Genomic DNA, 21,796 nt, shown 5'->3' with positions numbered 1-21,796 from the left:
ATGAGAGGAGAGAGGAGAGGTATATAGCATGAGAGGAGAGAGGAGAGGTATATAGTATGAGAGGAGAGAGGAGAGGTATATAGTATGAGAGAGGAGAGGTATATAGTATGAGAGGAGAGAGGAGAGGTATATAGTATGAGAGGAGAGAGGAGAGGTATATAGTATGAGAGGAGAGAGGAGAGGTATATAGTATGAGAGGAGAGAGGAGAGGTATATAGTATGAGAGGAGAGAGGGGGTATATAGTATGAGAGGAGAGAGGGGGTATATAGTATGAGAGGAGAGAGGAGAGGTATATAGTATGAGAGGAGAGAGGAGAGGTATATAGTATGAGAGGAGAGAGGGGGTATATAGTATGAGAGGAGAGAGGGGAGGTATATAGTATGAGAGGAGAGAGGGGGGTATATAGTATGAGAGGAGAGAGGGGGTATATAGTATGAGAGGAGAGAGGAGAGGTATATAGTATGAGAGGAGAGAGGGGGTATATAGTATGAGAGGAGAGAGGGGGTATATAGTATGAGAGGAGAGAGGGGGTATATAGTATGAGAGGAGAGAGGGGGTATATAGTATGAGAGGAGAGAGGGGGTATATAGTATGAGGAGAGAGGAGAGGTATATAGTATGAGAGGAGAGAGGGGGTATATAATATGAGAGGAGAGAGGGGAGGTATATAGTATGAGAGGAGAGGTATATAGTATGAGAGGAGAGAGGAGAGGTATATAGTATGAGAGGAGAGAGGGGGTATATAGTATGAGAGGAGAGAGGGGGTATATAGTATGAGAGGAGAGAGGGGGTATATAGTATGAGAGGAGAGAGGGGGTATATAGTATGAGAGGAGAGAGGGGGTATATAGTATGAGGAGAGAGGAGAGGTATATAGTATGAGAGGAGAGAGGGGGTATATAATATGAGAGGAGAGAGGGGAGGTATATAGTATGAGAGGAGAGGTATATAGTATGAGAGGAGAGAGGAGAGGTATATAGTATGAGAGGAGAGAGGGGGTATATAGTATGAGGAGAGGAGAGGTATATAGTATGAGAGGAGAGAGGGGGTATATAGTATGAGAGGAGAGAGGAGAGGTATATAGTATGAGAGGAGAGGAGAGGTATATAGTATGAGAGGAGAGATGGGGTATATAGTATGAGAGGAGAGGTATATAGTATGAGAGGAGAGAGGAGAGGTATATAGTATGAGAGGAGAGAGGAGAGGTATATAGTATGAGAGGAGAGGTATATAGTATGAGAGGAGAGGTATATAGTATGAGAGGAGAGGTATATAGTATGAGAGGAGAGAGGGGAGGTATATAGTATGAGAGGAGAGAGGAGAGGTATATAGTATGAGAGGAGAGAGGAGAGGTATATAGTATGAGAGGAGAGAGGGGGTATATAGTATGAGAGGAGAGGTATATAGTATGAGAGGAGAGAGGGGGTATATAGTATGAGAGGAGAGGTATATAGCATGGAGAGGAGGTAAAGGGGAGGTATATAGTGTGAAGAGAGGAGGTAAAGGGGAGTTATATAGTGTGAAGAGAGGAGGTAAAGGGGAGGTATATAGCATGGAGAGGAGGTAAAGGAGAGGTATATAGCATGGAGAGGAGGTGTGGGGTCTTACTTGGCAGCTGACGGGGAGGGGGTCCTCTTGGGGGCGGGGATGGGGGCTGGAGACGGCGAGCGGTGTCGTCCCAGCGAGTTAGACGGAGATGGAGGACGCTTCCCACCAGGTGACGCTAACCGCTTGTCCTTCTGTAGTTCAGCAGAGATGAAAGCGGTCTGAGCAATAGTGCTAATATTGTACAGGGTTGTAGTATTAATATGTACAGTGATACAGGTATAAAGACACTATGGTAGTAAGTAGGGATGTCCGATATTATCGGCCAATATCGGCACAAAAATGTGATATCGGAAAATATCTGTATCTGTTTTAAAAAAAATAATAACGTTTTTTTTTTTTTTTTTTTTACATTTCTATAACCTTTATTTACCCAGGCAAGCAAGTAAGAACAAATTCTGATTTTATTTATTGTCAAAAGTATGCATAATGTTGTGTTAATTCCACAACAAGAGATATGTAATGTTAATTACCTGAAATTATTCAATTTGGGGGGGGGGGGGGGGGGGACCCTGCATATATCGGTATCGGTTGATATCGGTATCGGAAATTAAGAGTTGGACAATATCGGTATAGGTAAAAAAGCCAATATCGAGCATCCCTAGTAGTAAGTCATACTGGCGAGCAGTGTAACTAGTAAGAGTAGGTAAGGGATATGTACAGATATAGATATAGTATCTACAGATATGCAAAAGATTATTATATGCAGGCATTTATATATACGGTAAGAATAAAAATCTTATATACGTCGTCTGTAACCATACAAATATAAATATCTTGGCATCTGGTTTGTTGAAATGTACATTTAAATGCCATGTAGCTAACCTTACAAGTAAACTGCAACAGAGGCTTGTTGAAGCGGTTACTCCGTCTCGTTTGGATTATGGAGTCGTGGTTCATAGACATGCTGCTGCTTCCACTCTGAAGCCTCTGGACTGTATATCGTTCCTCCCTTTGATTCATCACTGGTGACTAGAACTACCCACCACAGTCAGGACAGCCGAAACCCGTCCAATCTTTCGCCGTCGACTAAAGACGCACTTCTTCAACCATTATCTCAATATATATATATATATATATATATATATATATATATATATATATATATATATATATATATAATGAAAAGATAAATATCTAACCCTAACTAACCTTACTGTCATGCACTTGTCCTAATATACTAACCTACACTGTAGCACTCAACACTTTGATGAACATTGTTACTCCGCTGATAGAGTTGTACCCTTCCTGATGACTTGTCGTACAGAACTTGTAAGTCGCTTTGGATAAAAGCGTTTCAGCTAAATGACTAAATGTGACAGTTATGGTTCCATCATTGTGTCCTGTATGATAATGTTGGGTGGTCCTCTCTGGCAGAGAGACAGTTATGGTTCCATCATTGTAGCACTTTTATCTAAAGCGCTTTACAATTTGTTCCTCACATTTGACCCATTCACTCACACGTTCACACACCGATGGCGGAGGCGACCATGCAAGGTGCCAACCTGCTCATCGGGAGCAATTAGGGGTTAAGTGTCTTGCTCAAGGGCACTTCGACACGCTGCCCAAGAAAAGCGGGAATCAAACCGGGAACCATTGTATCCTGTATGATTAGGTTGGGCGGTCCTCTCTGGCACTGGCATTCGTTTCTGTATAAAGCCATCATTGGTATAATCTTCCACCCTACATCACTGGACTGGAACTCTGGACCTGATCATACTCTGGTGATCGTGTTACGCTTAACCCTTTCAGTGCCATTCACGTGTTAACATGTTTCTGAGCCCCGACCCTTGAATGCCAATCACGTGTTAACACGTTTCTGGGTCGTTTTTAATTTCTTTCGATTTTAATAATCGATTTTAATAATGTCAGGGAGCTGTAGGTTGCCTGTAAAAGACATACTGGGACTCCGAAGGTGCAGTACCGGCCGCATCCTACCAGGCGGCGGTATCGAGCACCCTTTGAAACATTGTCTTGGGCTGTGCGTTGATTATATGGGTCCAGGTCGGAAATTTTGTTTGTCGGGCAAGTGAAGCGGTTGTTCCGATCGGATTGAGAAGAATCAAGTACTCCCGATCCGTGTTTTGTGATGGATTATGTTGGCGACACGATGGACATAATTACTTGGAATGGCGATCAGATAATTAGAATATTCTTTTTGGGGCACATCCTAGTCAAGGTAAGGGCTATATGATATCAATCTTGCGTTGAACCGAGCATGCCTTCGTTGCGATCCGAAAGTGTTACTGTAACGTTACTCCACAACGTATGCCGTTGGTGGCGATCAGAACATCAAAAAACGTACAACATAATACCTATCATATGCATTTGATTTTTTAATTGTAGTGTGTGTAGGGACGAAATGCCAATGCATTTAGTTTAATACACGTTGCGTGCTATTACCAGCCTCCCAGGAATTACCCTAGACCGCTCTAAAACCATACTTATATTCACCACGGTATAAAACGGGAACGTATGGATGAAAAATGATTACTTTTTTGCATCTTGACCGGAAGAAACTCAGTGTCAAATGACCATAGTATTGTATCCATAGCTATAATATAGAATATAGTTATAGCTCTACGAACAAGGTGAAGGACTCCATTCGTTTAATGCTGGCACTGAATAGATGGGCCCCGGAAACAACGTGGCACCCAAAGTGTTAAGAGTTTGCACTGAATTAAGAAAATCTGCTCCTGTGCCTCGGACACGTGGAATGTTTTGCAAAGCACTTTAAAACTCAATACTTTAGTCTCCATTGTTCAGTGTAAAGCTATTATAGCCGACAACCGTTTCACCCCAATCTGTACTCGTTTCAATTCATTCAAATTATTTAACCGTTTCTTTATTGTTTTTGTATTATGTCCTCTCGACGCCATTGTAAATGAGAGCTTTCGAGATTAAATAAAAACTGAATGAATGAATAAACGAGTACCACTTCCCCATACTAGCTCACTATACAGTGGAATCCTCTTATGACAAGACAGTAAGTAGGCATGTCCCCGACTAAGGATTTGTATAGTCGACTTTGATTGAACCCAAATTTGCCGATAGTCGACTGGTAGTTTGGATAGGGGGCGTCCTGGAAAATCAGATAGGGGGGGGGGGGGGGGGGGCGTTATGGAACGTTAGATAGGGGGGGGCGTTATGGAACATCAGATTTATACTTATCTATTTTTATCTAACACTCTCAGGAGCAAAACAGAAAGAAGCATTTCATATAAAAGTATTCCAGTGTTTCCCCTAGGATTTTTTTCACGGATACGTGTTGTCAACAGTGTCGTCATAGACGCGCGCAGTAAGGCGGTTGTTAGTATCGGTGCATTTCTCTACACTGAGCTGAAATGAAACGACTGCACATAAATTAATATTTATTTACAACACATAAATTAACTTATTTACAATTGTACATACACAGGGCTGTACGCTAAGCTTTTTCACTAAGGGCACACTTGCCCCTAAATGAGAAATTTAGGGGCAAAAAATATTTTTTAGGGGCACATTTTTAAATAACAATTTTACCATTATTTATATCGATTGTTTTTGATTTTTTTTAAAACGAGATTTTTTTTTTTTATATAAATCTTTTTTTTAATAAAATATATATATTATATAATCATACTTGTAGTTGTATTATCTGCGAGACATCGCCACCACGCAACAAGTCAAAATGCTCGCTATATGCAACCAGCTCCACTGTCTGTGTGTACTCGAGTAGCCTCCAGCTACGGCCAGGATTCTCCGGAGGTGCAGCTGGACCCTATACTGTAGCCTCCAGCTACGGCCAGGATTCTCCGGCGCTGCAGCTGGACCCTATTGACTATATTCAGCGTGCCCTCAGCTCGAATATACGCATCGAGTCAGTGTTATAAGACATTGATATCAGGAGCTATCTGAACTATTTAGTTTAATGGGACGTTTAGTTTTGAACAGTAAGCTAACGCGAGCTATCATGCACTACTATAGACTTGCTGGAGCATTTGTTGATATCAGTAGCTAGCGGCTGGCAGGCTCACCGAGGTCCCACTAGAGACTAGTGTTTACAACAGCCACGGGTGCGCTGGAGGAGGAGTCGCAGCAGACGCCGCAGCTCTCTCCGTGTGTCTTGAGTTCAGTTCAGTACGGCTCACTATAGGAGGTCAAACGCGTCGAAAATATGAAGCAATACTAACTTTACTTTTCTTCATAGCTAAATCAGACAGTCAGCCAGTCTATCAGAGTGAGTGCTCAGTCGATTGTTCCCGCTGATCATACCTGCTGAGTGCTCACTGCTCAGCTCGCGTGAGTGACGGCATCGCGTCATCACACGCCTTGGATAATTTAGGAGTGAAATGCGAATGCAAGGCTTGAAAGCACTACTCGCAAGCCCGCCCCCAGATAATATTTACCAATCGCAACGCCCAATTAAAGGGGCAATTCGCGACCATCTCGTCGCACTGTACAGCCCTGATACAGTAGTGACAACACACATACCGGTATGAACTATTTACAGTACATAATTCAGTATTTTTGTATGACAACGAATAAAGAAACTTGAAACGTGAAGGGGGGGTGGACCAAAGAAACCACTGAGATCCAGAGAGTCACGGATGTAGCTCTGCTCGTCCAGATCTCACGAGGTTAACAGCTCGCTCGGTACCATGTGAAGGTTAGCCGGCCATGTGGTCAGACTTACTAATTCATCTATTTTTAATGCCCACGTGCCAGACTGCTCTCTGTAAACACCGGCAGAGCAAGGTCAGCCACCGGGCAGTCGGCAAGAGACGCACACACAAATATAAAACAAACACTCAAAAGTAGGGATGTCCGATATTATCGGCTGATATATGCATTAAAATGTGATATCGGAAAATATCGGTATCGGTTTTCAAATTTTTTTATTTATTTTTTTTACATTTCTATAACCTTTATTTACCCAGGCAAGCAAGTAAGAACAAATTCTGATTTTATTTATTGTCAAAAGTATGCATAATGTTGTGTTAATTCCACAACAAGAGATATGTAATGTTAATTACCTGAAATTATTCCATTTTGGGGGGGGGGGGAAACCCTGCATATATCGGTATCGGTTGATATCGGTAATTAAGAGTTGGACAATATCGGTATATCGGTATCGGTAAAAAAGCCAATATCGAGCATCCCTAATATATATATATATATTTTTAGAGCTGGCTTCATCTGGCCTTCCATCGGGGGACCGGTCTGAACACAAATTAATAAATCATAGAGAGTTGAGCGCTCGAGCAGACGAGCACACGGATCATGTTTCTCTGAAGACCATGTTGCGTCGAGGAGTCAGTCCTATTACCGGTAGTAACTAAATAAATAAATAAACACAACTAAAGATGATCCGTATGCCCCAGTAGCCTACACTCCTTTGATTCTCCTGTCCTACCCTGACCAGCACCAGACAGACAGCTACTGTATTTAAACCAGTCCTATCGTGAGAAGCACCACCAGACATCTATTTAAACCAGTCCTAGCGTGAGCACCAGGCTGTCGTCCCAGTGTACAATGACAATCAGACCACAGGATGCATTAGCCTAATGTTATTGTCCAATCAGGCAAGAATAAATGAGTTCTTATTATAGCTACACTCCTTGGTCTAATCTATCAATCCAGGGTTTTCACCAGGATCTTCAAACAAGATGGTCATGGTGCTAGGGGGTGGTCTGGAGGGGGACTGTGCCTCAACTAGGGGGTGGTCCAGAGGGGGGCTGAGTCTCAACTAGGGGGTGGTCTGGAGAGGGGGGCTGAGCCTCAACTAGGGGGTGGTCTGTGCCTCAACTAGGGGGTGGTCCAGAGGGGGGCTGAGTCTCAACTAGGGGGTGGTCTGGAGGGGGGGTTGTGCCTCAACTAGGGGGTGGTCTGGAGGGGGGCTGTGCCTCAACTAGGGGGTGGTCTGGAGGGGGGCTGTGCCTCAACTAGGGGGTGGTCCAGAGGGGGGCTGAGTCTCAACTAGGGGGTGGTCTGGAGGGGGGCTGAGTCTCAACTAGGGGGTGGTCTGTGCCTCAACTAGGTGGTGGTCCAGAGGGGGGCTGAGTCTCAACTAGGGGGTGGTCTGTGCCTCAACTAGGGGGTGGTCCAGAGGGGGGCTGAGTCTCAACTAGGGGGTGGTCTGTGCCTCAACTAGGGGGTGGTCCAGAGGGGGGCTGAGTCTCAACTAGGGGGTGGTCTGTGCCTCAACTAGGGGGTGGTCCAGAGGGGGGCTGAGTCTCAACTAGGGGGTGGTCTGGAGGGGGGCTGAGTCTCAACTAGGGGGTGGTCTGTGCCTCAACTAGGGGGTGGTCCAGAGGGGGGCTGAGTCTCAACTAGGGGGTGGTCTGGAGGGGGGCTGTGCCTCAACTAGGGGGTGGTCCAGAGGGGGGCTGAGTCTCAACTAGGGGGTGGTCTGGAGGGGGGCTGAGTCTCAACTAGGGGGTGGTCTGTGCCTCAACTAGGTGGTGGTCCAGAGGGGGGCTGAGTCTCAACTAGGGGGTGGTCCTGAGGGGGGGGCTGAGCCTCAACTAGGGGGTGGTCTGGAGGGGGGGGGGGGCTGTGCCCCCCATTGGGGAGGCAAAAGAAATGAGCAATAAAAGAAAGACATTTGCTGTTATTTAAATAAAATAGCAAACATAAGTTATTTATTTAAGTACAGTGAATAAGGTTGCACAATGGTTTAACGTTGAACACGAACACACGCGAACACACACACACACACACACACACACACACACACACACACGGTACGAGTAGTAGAATTCGGGTCAAGTAGTAAATTCAAATCAGCAGTGGAGCTATGAAGTTCAGAGAGCAGCCAGATGAAAGGGAACAGGTTTCTCCTGTGATTACATCCCATCACGCCGCAGCTGCTCTGACAGGTGTCTCCTGTGATTACATCCCATCACGCCGCAGCTGCTCTGACAGGTGTCTCCTGTGATTACATCCCATCACGCCGCAGCTGCTTTGACAGGCAAATGCAGCAGGATGCAGGTCACGTCATCGTGTCCTCTCTCTGCTGCCTGCACCGCTTCAGGCGGGGGAAAGAACCACCCCAAATCGGGCACTCATGCCGGCCAACAAGCGACCTGCGTCTATGCCTTCTACATCGGGCATTCATGCTGGCTAACAAGCTGGGTGTCGTGGTATGGCGTTAGCACAACAATAGCTACCAAGCTAAGCTACGTTAGCTTCTAACGGTGTATACACAATATGTACAACGACACAATGATTTACATTATTACATATGGTAACGTGGTTGTGGCTTTTACAAATAGTGGTTAGCTTTAGAGATGGATGGCTATGATCACGGAGCAATAGTGTTGTTAGGTGAAACAGATACATTTTCATTCATCACTCGGCTAGTAGTAGCAAGGCTCTCTGCCTGCCACTACTCTCTCAGCCATAAGGGGGGCGTGCTAGCGTAGGGTCACGTGGGCTTAGTGGCCAATCAGAGGAACCCGGACACCGAACAGCGTTGTAGAAGGCATAGACGCGGCCTGGGGCGGCTAGGTGGTGCAGTGGGCAAGGCGCTCACCACCAATGCAGGAGACGCTGGGTTCGAGCCCAGCTCTCCGCATTGCATTCAGCTTTGCTGGTCGTTCATACTAATACATTTGGCAGTATTAGGGGGGTATTGCACTACCATCCCTGCAGGCCTTATATAACAAGAGGTGCAAATCCAGAGCCTGCAGAATAATGAAAGACCCTCACCACCCCAACAACAGCCTGTTCAAGCTGCTGCGGTCAGACAAACACCTGCGAACACCAGCAACTAGGACAGAGAGACTTCGGCTCAGCTTCTTCCCCCAGGCCATCAGAGCCTTGAACACTGCACTCTCCACACACAAGCACACACACACAACACACACACTGTAGTGTATACGTAGTGATGCACGATATATCGGCCGCCGATATAATATCGGCCGATATGGCCGTTTTTTTTACACATCGGTATCGGTCCGATATCAAGATAGGGCCGATATTAATTTTTTTTTTTTTTTTTTTTTTTTTTTTATCTTTTTTTTCTTCTTTTTACATGTTTTGGCCTTAAATAGTTTCAAAATATCAGTCATTTCTGAAAATAAGTTACAAAAGTAAAAAAAATTATGCGTTTTGGAAAATAGCTCTTTATTTGATTATCATAAAAAAGTGTTTTCTATACAGAGATATCGACATCGGTAAATATCGGTATCGGCCAGAACAGCAATATTAATATCGGTTATCGGTATCGGCCACAATTTTCACATCGGTGCATCACTATGTATACGCTGACACACTAAGCAGTCACTTTAGCATGAACACACACACAACACACACACTGTAGTGCAGGGGTAGGCAACCCTAGGCATGCGTGCCTGCATAGGCACGCGGGGGCATTTGCATTAGGCACAGGGGGCAGCATAAAAAAAAAAAAAAATTATAATTTTTTTTTCTTTTTCTTTGAAATATTATAGTGAAATATGTTGCACTGTTGTCGCATTTATCTTGTTGAAATCCTCCCACAGGTTCTTTTTACTACCACATATTTAATTGAGACCCTTTATTTGTTTATTATTTCAATTTATCTGGAAATACATTGCTACATCATTCAGTAACATTTGCAGAGCCTTATAACAAAAACATTATTACGGTCACCATTGTGACCAGTGGGATTAATCAACAAATTGTATTATTTATTTTTCTATTTCATTGAACATTGCACATGTTAACAATTTTTTTATTCAAAATGTGAGTATTACCAAGTCAACTTGTGTTCTTAAAACAATGACAATAAACATAGTTGTATTAGGTTGAAATAATGTGGTTGTGTTGTGTGGTTTTTCTGTTAACTTATTATGGATTGAAAACTGAAAACCTTAATGCACAGTAACTGAACTCAATATTTTTAAGTTCTGGTAACTTATTATTATATTTCTTTTTACAGTGTAGTCTTGCGATCAATCAAAACTTATTTACACGATATACTTCACATTCACCCTCCATTCACATCCTGGTGTTCTCCATTAGGCCTGTAGGTGGAGCTATGACAGCACACGTACATTTTGATGTGTCCAAAAATGAATGGGCAAATGTGAGTGAAATGGTCGCACTGTATGCAGCTGAGCTGTTTGTCTGCATTGCATTCCCCCCGCCCCAACTCAGATTTAGGGTTGATACAACCATCATAATAATATTGTTAATAATAACAATAACAATAATGATGTAATAATGTAAAAATTATCATTAAAAATACCTGATTATGAGAAAAAGAAATTACGATACATGGAATATTGTTGAGGCACACTAGTTACAACTATATTTCAAACAGGCACTCCATGTCAAAAAGGTTGCTGACCCCTACTGTAGTGTATATACGCTGACACACTAAGCAGTCACTTTAGCATGAACACACACACAACACACACACTGTAGTGTATATACGCTGACACACTAACAGTCACTTTAGCATGAACACACACACACAACACACACACTGTAGTGTATATACGCTGACACACTAACAGTCACTTTAGCATGAACACACACACAACACACACACTGTAGTGTATATACGCTGACACACTAACAGTCACTTTAGCATGAACACACACACACAACACACACACTGTAGTGTATATACGCTGACACACTAACAGTCACTTTAGCATGAACACACACACACACAACACACACACTGTAGTGTATATACGCTGACACACTAACAGTCACTTTAGCATGAACACACACACACACAACACACACACTGTAGTGTATATACGCTGACACACTAACAGTCACTTTAGCATGAACACACACACACAACACACACACTGTAGTGTATATACGCTGACACACTAACAGTCACTTTAGCATGAACACACACACAACACACACACACTGTAGTGTGTATACGCTGACACACTAAACAGTCACTTTAGCATGAACACACACACAACACACACACACTGTAGTGTATATACGCTGACACACTAAGCAGTCACTTTAGCATGAACACACACACACTGTAGTGTATATACGCTGACACACTAAGCAGTACTTTAGCATGAACACACACATGCTGCACACGCCCACACTCAATGGTCACCTTACACCAGTGTTCCTCAAAGTGGGGGGCGCAGAGGCATGACAGGGGGGGCCTTGAGATTTATATAAAAAAAAAAAAAAAAAAAAAAAAAAAAATTATTATTACATAAAATTATCACTAAAGTGCTATCTGTTGCAGCTGCACTGTTCTCCATGAAAATACCATTTCTCAAAATCTGAAAATCATTATTTAATAAAACACAGAAAAGGATCACCAAGTTACTCTGGATAAAGACAACAGACAACATTGAGACAAAGCTTCCTGACACATCTCCATCCAAACTCCAATCTCATCTGATACATCCACCTAGAGAGCTAGTTTCAGAGTGTGGTGCTGAGTACCAAGTATCTCATCTCATGGCCCACCAAGTATCTCATGATGCAGCAGCTAAGGTGTTGATACCATTCAGCAGCACCACATACAGTATCTGTGTGAAGCTGGCTTTTCATCCATGACAGCTCTGAAAACAAAATATAGGGCCAATTTGAAAGGTCACGATATTGGTGTTATTTCAATAAATTTAAACATGGCCCATTTCATGACTATTTTGTTGGGGCGAGGGGGGGGGGCCCAAAATATTTTGGTCCACCAAAGGGGGGCCTGACAGAAAAAGTTTGAGAAGCACTGCCTTACACAATGAAAAGGTCACTTTAAAAAATAAGAACGGGAGTGGTTCTTGTATAGTAAACAGAAGGATATAGCAAGCTAGCATAAGGACACATAGTATAACTGTAGATTGTATAGCATAGCATTGTATAGTAGTGTACATAAGACCCAGTGCCTCATCCGTAGCTAACAGTGTGTTGCACTATTGCAGGACCTTAGCATGTCTTACCATGCTCTTGTAAACTTTATGTACATTATACCTGCTGTTATTATTATTACTTGTACTATTGCATTGTATTATTGCACATTGTATTATTGCACATTGTATTATTGCACAAATGTCCTATTCTCATTCCCGTCTATTACTTGTGTTGCACATCGCTGCGGGCAAGACCCCCCGCATTTCACTGTATGCTTGTATGCCGTGACAAATAAAACTCTTGACTTGACACAGTATATTCACCAAGCGGTGCGTCAGCAAGGTCCAACAGAACACTGAGCAGCAGCTACAGTCTCAGGTCCAACAGAACACTGAACAGCTACTACAGTCTCAGGTCCAACAGAACACTGAGCAGCAGCTACTACAGTCTCAGGTCCAACAGAACACTGAACAGCTACTACAGTCTCAGGTCCAACAGAACACTGAACAGCTACTACAGTCTCAGGTCCAACAGAACACTGAACAGCTACTACAGTCTCAGGTCCAACAGAACACTGAACAGCAGCTACTACAGTCTCAGGTCCAACAGAACACTGAACAGCAGCTACTACAGTCTCAGGTCCAACAGAACACTGAACAGCTACTACAGTCTCAGGTCCAACAGAACACTGAACAGCAGCTACTACAGTCTCAGGTCCAACAGAACACTGAACAGCAGCTACTACAGTCTCAGGTCCAACAGAACACTGAACAGCTACTACAGTCTCAGGTCCAACAGAACACTGAACAGCAGCTACTACAGTCTCAGGTCCAACAGAACACTGAACAGCTACTACACTCTCAGGTCCAACAGAACACTGAGCAGCTACTACAGTCTCAGGTCCAACAGAACACTGAGCAGCTACTACAGTCTCAGGTCCAACAGAACACTGAGCAGCTACTACAGTCTCAGGTCCAACAGAACACTGAACAGCAGCTACTACAGTCTCAGGTCCAACAGAACACTGAGCAGCTACTACAGTCTCAGGTCCAACAGAACACTGAACAGCTACTACAGTCTCAGGTCCAACAGAACACTGAACAGCTACTACAGTCTCAGGTCCAACAGAACACTGAACAGCTACTACAGTCTCAGGTCCAACAGAACACTGAACAGCTACTACAGTCTCAGGTCCAACAGAACACTGAACAGCAGCTACTACAGTCTCAGGTCCAACAGAACACTGAACAGCTACTACAGTCTCAGGTCCAAGAGAACACTGAACAGCTACTACAGTCTCAGGTCCAACAGAACACTGAACAGCTACTACAGTCTCAGGTCCAACAGAACACTGAACAGCAGCTACTACAGTCTCAGGTCCAACAGAACACTGAACAGCTACTACAGTCTCAGGTCCAACAGAACACTGAACAGCTACTACAGTCTCAGGTCCAACAGAACACTGAACAGCTACTACAGTCTCAGGTCCAACAGAACACTGAACAGCTACTACAGTCTCAGGTCCAACAGAACACTGAACAGCTACTACAGTCTCAGGTCCAACAGAACACTGAACAGCTACTACAGTCTCAGGTCCAACAGAACACTGAACAGCTACTACAGTCTCAGGTCCAACAGAACACTGAGCAGCTACTACAGTCTCAGGTCCAACAGAACACTGAACAGCAGCTACTACAGTCTCAGGTCCAACAGAACACTGAACAGCAGCTACTACAGTCTCAGGTCCAACAGAACACTGAACAGCTACTACAGTCTCAGGTCCAACAGAACACTGAACAGCTACTACAGTCTCAGGTCCAACAGAACACTGAACAGCTACTACAGTCTCAGGTCCAACAGAACACTGAACAGCAGCTACTACAGTCTCAGGTCCAACAGAACACTGAACAGCTACTACAGTCTCAGGTCCACCGGGCAAACAGAACACTGACGGATAGACTCACGATCACATGAGCATAACACACACAAGCACCGTAGCGACTTACACACCACACAAGCACAACTTGCTTTTTCACCAAACTTCACTTAAAACAAATAAAAGGTGCCTCTTGATCATCAAACAAGAATGAATTTCCCTTATTGGGATTAATAAAGTGCAAATCTAACTTTCACCAAACATCACTTTATGTCAAATAAAAGGTGACCCGAGAGAAAAAATTAAAATAAAAATGATAATTTAAGCGAAAATTCGATTTAATTTTTATTTATTTGTATCCACTTTTTCTCCCATTTTCTATATTTCTCTCCCATCCCAATTTCGTGTCATCCAATTCTACCCTCCCCTGTCTCGAACGCTGTGTCTTGCCTCCCACAAGCCGGCTGCAATGTGGACTAAGCCATACATAGCACAAGTCCCCTCCGATACTCGAGGTAACAGCAGTCGCATCTTTCCACCTGCACGGCGCAATCTTTAAGCGTCAGGGGTCTGCGCTTTGGAGGGGCGCCGCCCCCATCGCTTCCTGATTCTACTGCGCAGGCGCACCAACCGACCTGTAGGAGTCGCTGTCCACAACGCCCGATCCCCACCCATCAGTTTCCCACCCCCTAATACTGCCAATGTGTATTAGTACGGACGACCAGCTAAACTGAAAGCAATGTGGAGCGCTGGGCTCGAACAGGCGAACCCAGCGTCTCCAGTATTCGTGGTGAGCGCCTTGCCCACTGCACCACGTAGCCGCCCAAATTTTTTTTTTAAACATCGTCCTAAATCATGAATTTTAATGAATCGATAAAATCGATTTATCGCCCAGCCCTGCAGCCCCCCCCCCCACCAGCCTGCCCTGACAGAGGAGCCACGTCACGCAGCAGCGGGACTCAATCAATCAATCAAATACATTTATAGAACACATTTAGACACGATGACGCTCGTCAACCAAAGTGCTTCACGTAGCTAAGAACAAAGAAAAGTATTAGTGATGCACGATATATCGGCCGCCGATATGGCAGTTTTTTTACACATCGATATCGGTCCGATATCAAGATAGGGCCGATATGGGCAGATAAAAAAAAATAAAAAATAATTTTTTTTTTTTTTTTTTTACATGTTTTGGCCTTAAATAGTTTCAAAATATCAGTCATTTCTGAAAATAAGTTACAAAAGTCAAAAAAAGTATGCGTTTTGGAAAATAGCTCTTTATTTGATTATCATAAAAAAGTGTTTTCTATACAGAGATATCGACATCGGTAAATATCGCTATCGGCCAGAACAGCAATATTAATATCGGCCCATCGGTGCATCACTACCAGGCGGTATACAGGTGGGCTCTGAGTTGACTCACCCTGAGCGCCGGGTCCAGGGCTCCGTCGGCGGAGGCGGAGCTGGTCATGGTGCCGCTCTTCTGTCGGTCGCTGCTGCGGCTCCGCAAGGGCGCCGCCCCGGAGGTCCGCTGGGGGGGCGGGGCCTGGGGGGGGTGCAGGGGGCCGGACGCGGAGGCTGAGCGAGGACACAGGTGATGACACTCTGGTAAGAAAAATAAAAGAAAAAAAACCACACAGTCGCCACGGGGTGTGGAAGCGCAAACCAATGGGAGCGGGCGGGCGGGGGGGGGGGGGGCAAGCAGCAGAGTTGGGTCAGCAGCGCACAAGAGAGAGATGAATGGAGAGAGAGATGAATGGAGAGAGAGAGAGATGAATGGAGAGAGAGAGAGACAAAGGAAGAATAGAGCAGAGGAGGAGGGCGTTTTTTTTGTAAGGGAACCAGAGCAGCAACAACAACAACAACAAAAAAGCACATAGCTACGTGTTAAGAGAGGACACTTTTAGCAGGTTTGGTTGGGCTGGGTGGGACAAACACAGGTGAGACAAACACAGACAGACGGGGGGGGGGGGGGGCATGTCCCTCGACACCACGTGGAGATACAACATAGAGAGACACGCCTGAATACCAGGCAGCAGCACAGAACTGACACGACCGCCCCCAACAGCAATACTGGGACATGTAACACACAACATAAACCACCACCGACCAACACACACTGACGTTACACACACACACGTTACAGACCGACACACGCACGTATTAATGACAAATCTCTAGAACAACACCACAAGCATCCCGTTAGCGACGGACTTACAAACGATGAACAATGACAATGACACTGTACGTTGTTGTGTGCGATGGTGTGTGATGTTCCGGGCGAGTGAGGTGGTCTGCTGTGGTCTAGGGGGGGGGGGTTGGGGCGGGGGGCTGATCCTACAGCTGTACCGCAAGCAAGGCCCTCGCAAAAACCTGAACCCAATACCCCCCAAAAAAAAAAAAAGAAGAAAAGGACGCGAGACGCAAATCCCTTTGAGTAGTATTATATTATGTAAACAACCTGAGCTTCAGGGGGGGGGGGCTTAGCCAGCCAGCGTCACTAAAGCCGCCAGCGTCCGGTCGTTGTGTCGAGTCACTAAAGCTCCTGGGATGACCTCTCCGGTGAAAAGGGCGTCGGCTTGAGGTGAGAGTGGAAGGGAAGACCGCGGCGAGCTCAGAGGAGGAGGAGGAGGAGGAGGAGGAGGTGGAGACCGTTGGCTAGCTAACAGGGGAAGTGGCGGAGGTCCCGTAGAAAGCGCGCCCGTGTCAGATGGAGGGATTAGCTTTAGTTTTAATCTCCGGTGGGGGGGGGGGGGGGGGGATCTCTCCCTGACACGGCCAGATCACAGCCGCACTGTGATATTCATCCCCCAACTGTGAAATCCCCCCCCCCCCCCCCCCCCCCCCGGCCTGCCGTCGTGACCGTTACAGATGTGTCTCGTTTCAGAAGCCAGGGCTATACTTAGCGAGCGATCCATATCTTCTAATGGGGTTGGAACGGCTGGTCGATAAACACACTGTCGCTCTCAGAACAACACTGGGAATATAGCTTTAATTTTTTTTGCTCTGGTATGAAGTCTATTTAAAAAAAAACAAGGGGATCAAATCGACACAAGGGAGAATTCAGGGGCGTATCGTGAGTCGTATGAATTCAGGATGAAATCTCATGTCAAGTTAAAGGATTTATATTTTATTGTTCAAATAAGTGTTAAAATAGCTCTACATTCTGACGGCCATCACTGGTACAGAGTGTCTGGTCAGTAACATGGGTCTCTCAGTCCCTCCTGCTCTGCAGTCAACGGGAAATACATTATATTTTCTTACTTATTTCAAGAAATCTTCACGACAGCCAAATTAGCTTACCGCACTGGTAAAGATTATTTTGCTAGTTTTTATATTATTTTTTTTTTGCAGTGTGGAGTTCTCTCTCTCTCTCCCGATTGGATAAAAAGGGAACGGGAGAGGCGCGTCACTGGCGCTCTATACCAGTGACACGGCTATCATTTTAACCCTTTCACTGCCGCACTACCAAAACGGTTAACCCTTTCACTGCGACAATACACAGAAGGCCCTTTTTCACTGCCACGCAACAGCCGGTTATAACCCTTTCACTGCCACACGACAGAAGGTCAACCCTTTACAATCGAGGGTTGACCTTCTGTCGTGTGGCAGTGAAAGAGTTATAACACGTATATATACCTTATTTTAACAAAACAACACACCACTTTACAGCATCTTTAAAAACAACCCGAGACAACAGAAAACAAAACTACCTCAGTTGGCTTCAGTGCCGACACAGTGTGTGGACTGGACGGACTGGACGGAGGCGCTCGGTGTGGCTGCTGCGAGCGAGCGAGTGAAGAAGGTGCGGCGGCGGCGTGGTCTCTCCCGAGAGGCTCTAAGCGCCCAGGGTCCCCCCCGGCTCCCTGAGGCTCACCGCCGGCAGCGCTGCACCCGACACCGCAGCGCTGCCGCTCTCACGCTATAGGGCGACCGAGCCCCGGGTTTAAGCAGCTTACAGGGCAAATCTCCCAGCGTGAGGGCTGGCTCCTCTGGCTGGAACCCGCGGTGCGCGCTGTGTGTTGTGTACACACAACGGCCAATTGTGTCGCCTCGAGAGTTGAGGCGCGTGAGGCTCCGGCTGGCAGGGCTGGCACAGTGTGTTGTTGTGCTGTGCGTTTGCATGCGTGTGTGTGTGTGTGTGTGTGTGGGCGTGCGTCGATGTGTACAGTGTGCCACTTTGTTCCCCTCACACGTGAGTAGACTTTACCCACAGACATTGCAAAATGAAATTAAAGTACTTTTCCAAGCATTATTTCTCATTTTAAAAGCACTTTTAAATGAATAAAAAAATATATATATATATTCAGATCCAATATTTATGGCTTAAAACCAATTTCCGACAATTAGTTATTATTTAGATGAAAAAAATAACATTTCTTGATACAGAAACATTTGATCATGGATGAACAAAACTTTCAATGCAAATGGTTGATTTGAATTTCAATGACTTTTTTTAAGCACCTTGTTAATTTTTTTGTGTCGTTTTCAATGAATTCCAGGGCCTGACTTGTTTTGGTCAAGAATCAAGCACTTTAAGCACTTCCAAGGACCTCGTGCGAACCCCGTTTACCGCAGATGGGCCTGGGGCCACGCAAGCGGTTTCTACATCACCGGGAGCAGCGCGGCTAGCTAGCTCGCTACCGCCGGTCACAGCAATGATTGTACTGCAGTACTGTACTGAAGCACTGCAACTATTGCACTGTACACTTTTATTTCACCGCTTTTATTCTGTCTGCACTTTATGCATTGCCTTTATTTTGTCAACTCTCTGCTCATGTTACGCCCGTCTATATTTATGCCAACAATTTTATGCTCATTTTATGGCTATGTCTATTTTTAGGTAGAGCAGTCGTCCGGTAATCCAGAGGTTCCGGTTCGATTCCCGCTTCAGCGTGTCACCGAGTGTCCTTGAGCAAGACACTTAACCCCTAACTGCTCCCGAAGAGCAGGTCGGCACCTCCGCGGTCTGTGTGTGAATTTGGATAAAAGCCGTTTATATAAATGCAGTCAATTTACACGTCTACATTACTGCCGTGAAGCACTTTGGGCTGCAATCCCTGTGTGAAAAGGTGCTATATAAATAAAGTACATTATTATTATTATCGTCAACACTGAGGCCACAGTTTGCCGCGAGAGAATTGAGAGAATCCAGCGGCTGCGGTGAGGGAGAGTGCGTTAGGGGCTACCGAGAGGCGGGGGGAGAGTGTGTGTGTTAGGGGGACACAAAGGTCACTTCACAGGGAACTAACGTCTTTCTGCTAACGCCGTGGCACCGAGGAAGGAGGAGAGGGGCGGGGGGGGGGGGGGGACCGTGTTTGGGGTGGGTAGGGGGGGGGGATCCGTCTCTCCTCAGTGGAGGTTACCTGGGGCGTCGGCTCCATCCGCGGACAGGGCGGCGGCGCTCTTGCTCCTAGCTAGTGAGGCCTGGGTGGGGGTGAGCAGGCGACTGAGGAACGCTCCGTCCGCCAGCAGCTTGCGAGCTACAAACACGACCCAAAGAAAAACCAACCCGAGGAAAAACAAAAAGGAAGGCCAAGAAGAAAGAGGGGGTGTGGGGGAGAACACAAAGAAGGGGGGGGTGGGTGGGGGGTGGATGAGTAAAAGTCGGAAGGGTCACCATGTGATTTTCCTTTTTTTAAACAGTGGGAGAGAATCAACAAACAAAACAAAAAAGAACCAAAGGTTGTGTCTCAATAGTCTCCGATGGTTCCTCGTCGACGCCGTCCTTCAACTCGTCCTTCGAGAGATGCTAACGTGAGGAGGAGGCCATGGAAGAGGATCGAGACACGGACAGACCGGAGAGATGATTGTGCCGTTAACTGAAGAAGACCATGATCACAGAGAAGGACAATGAGGTCAAATCAGTAGTTCCCTGATGCAGGCAGGGGGGCGTGCTGGGGAGGGAGGGGGGGGGGGTTAGTGAGCTCCCTAGACGGGAGAGGAGCGCTAATGTTACTTACTGGGAGGGGAGGGGAGGGGAGGGGAGGGGGGAGAAACCCAGGAACGACTAAAAAGGAGGGTGATTATGACCAGATTATGACCAGGCATGTGCTCTTTTGTTTCCACCGCTTAGAACAACGGGACACACATTTTAGTGTCAGAATGTAGAGGACTGGCTGCCAGGCCTCGCTTAAAGGAACACTCCCAACATTTTGGACAGTACACTAATTTGCCATATTCTCCCAGTCAGATGAGATAGATTGATATTGATTTCTTCACTTTTGACCAAGCTAGGCTAGCTGCTCCCCACTGCTTCCAGTCCTTGTGCTAAGCTAGGCTAGCTGCTCCCCCACTGCTTCCAGTCCTTGTGCTAAGCTAGGCTAGCTGCTCCCCCACTGCTTCCAGTCCTTGTGCTAAGCTAGGCTAGCTGCTCCCTACTGCTTCCAGTCCTTGTGCTAAGCTAGGCTAGCTGCTCCCCCACTGCTTCCAGTCCTTGTGCTAAGCTAGGCTAGCTGCTCCCCACTGCTTCCAGTCCTTGTGCTAAGCTAGGCTAGCTGCTCCCCACTGATTCCAGTCCTTGTGCTAAGCTAGGCTAGCTGCTCCCTACTGCTTCCAGTCCTTGTGCTAAGCTAGGCTAGCTGCTCCCTACTGCTTCCAGTCCTTGTGCTAAGCTAGGTTAGCTGCTCCCTACTGCTTCCAGTCCTTGTGCTAAGCTAGGCTAGCTGCTCCCCACTGCTTCCAGTCCTTGTGCTAAGCTAGGCTAGCTGCTCCCCACTGATTCCAGTCCTTGTGCTAAGCTAGGCTAGCTGCTCCCTACTGCTTCCAGTCCTTGTGCTAAGCTAGGCTAGCTGCTCCCTACTGCTTCCAGTCCTTGTGCTAAGCTAGGCTAGCTGCTCCCCACTGCTTCCAGTCCTTGTGCTAAGCTAGGCTAGCTGCTCCCCACTGCTTCCAGTCCTTGTGCTAAGCTAGGCTAGCTGCTCCCCACTGCTTCCAGTCCTTGTGCTAAGCTAGGCTAGCTGCTCCCCACTGCTTCCAGTCCTTGTGCTAAGCTAGCTGCTCCCCACTGCTTCCAGTCCTTGTGCTAAGCTAGGCTAGCTGCTCCCCACTGCTTCCAGTCCTTGTGCTAAGCTAGCTGCTCCCTACTGCTTCCAGTCCTTGTGCTAAGCTAGCTGCTCCCTACTGCTTCCAGTCCTTGTGCTAAGCTAGGCTAGCTGCTCCCCACTGCTTCCAGTCCTTGTGCTAAGCTAGGCTAGCTGCTCCCCACTGCTTCCAGTCCTTGTGCTAAGCTAGGCTAGCTGCTCCCTACTGCTTCCAGTCCTTGTGCTAAGCTAGGCTAGCTGCTCCACACTGCTTCCAGTCCTTGTGCTAAGCTAGGCTAGCTGCTCCACACTGCTTCCAGTCCTTGTGCTAAGCTAGGCTAGCTGCTCCCTACTGCTTCCAGTCCTTGTGCTAAGCTAGGCTAGCTGCTCCCTACTGCTTCCAGTCCTTGTGCTAAGCTAGGCTAGCTGCTCCCCACTGCTTCCAGTCCTTGTGCTAAGCTAGGCTAGCTGCTCCCCACTGC

The 21,796-nt window shown here is 46.2% G+C and overlaps 1 protein-coding gene across 1 annotated transcript in view; it reads right to left on the bottom strand.

The window, feature by feature from the left end:
• Nucleotides 1–21,796, bottom strand: part of map7d3 (MAP7 domain containing 3) — a 121,943-nt gene that overhangs the window by 25,034 nt on the left and 75,113 nt on the right. The window contains exons 10-12 of the mRNA XM_084331365.1: nt 19,659–19,775; nt 15,716–15,897; nt 1,608–1,738 (exon numbers count right to left, since the gene is read on the bottom strand). Of these exons, the coding sequence (XP_084187491.1) occupies nt 1,608–1,738; nt 15,716–15,897; nt 19,659–19,775 (430 nt within the window). The remainder of the gene's footprint in view (nt 1–1,607; nt 1,739–15,715; nt 15,898–19,658; nt 19,776–21,796) is intronic.

The sequence above is a fragment of the Notolepis coatsorum genome (assembly GCF_963971535.1).
Source record: "Notolepis coatsorum genome assembly, chromosome: 16".
Lineage (NCBI taxonomy): Eukaryota > Metazoa > Chordata > Actinopteri > Aulopiformes > Paralepididae > Notolepis > Notolepis coatsorum.
Note: the sequence above shows the minus strand (reverse complement) of the source record. Positions and strands in the feature narration are given on the sequence as shown.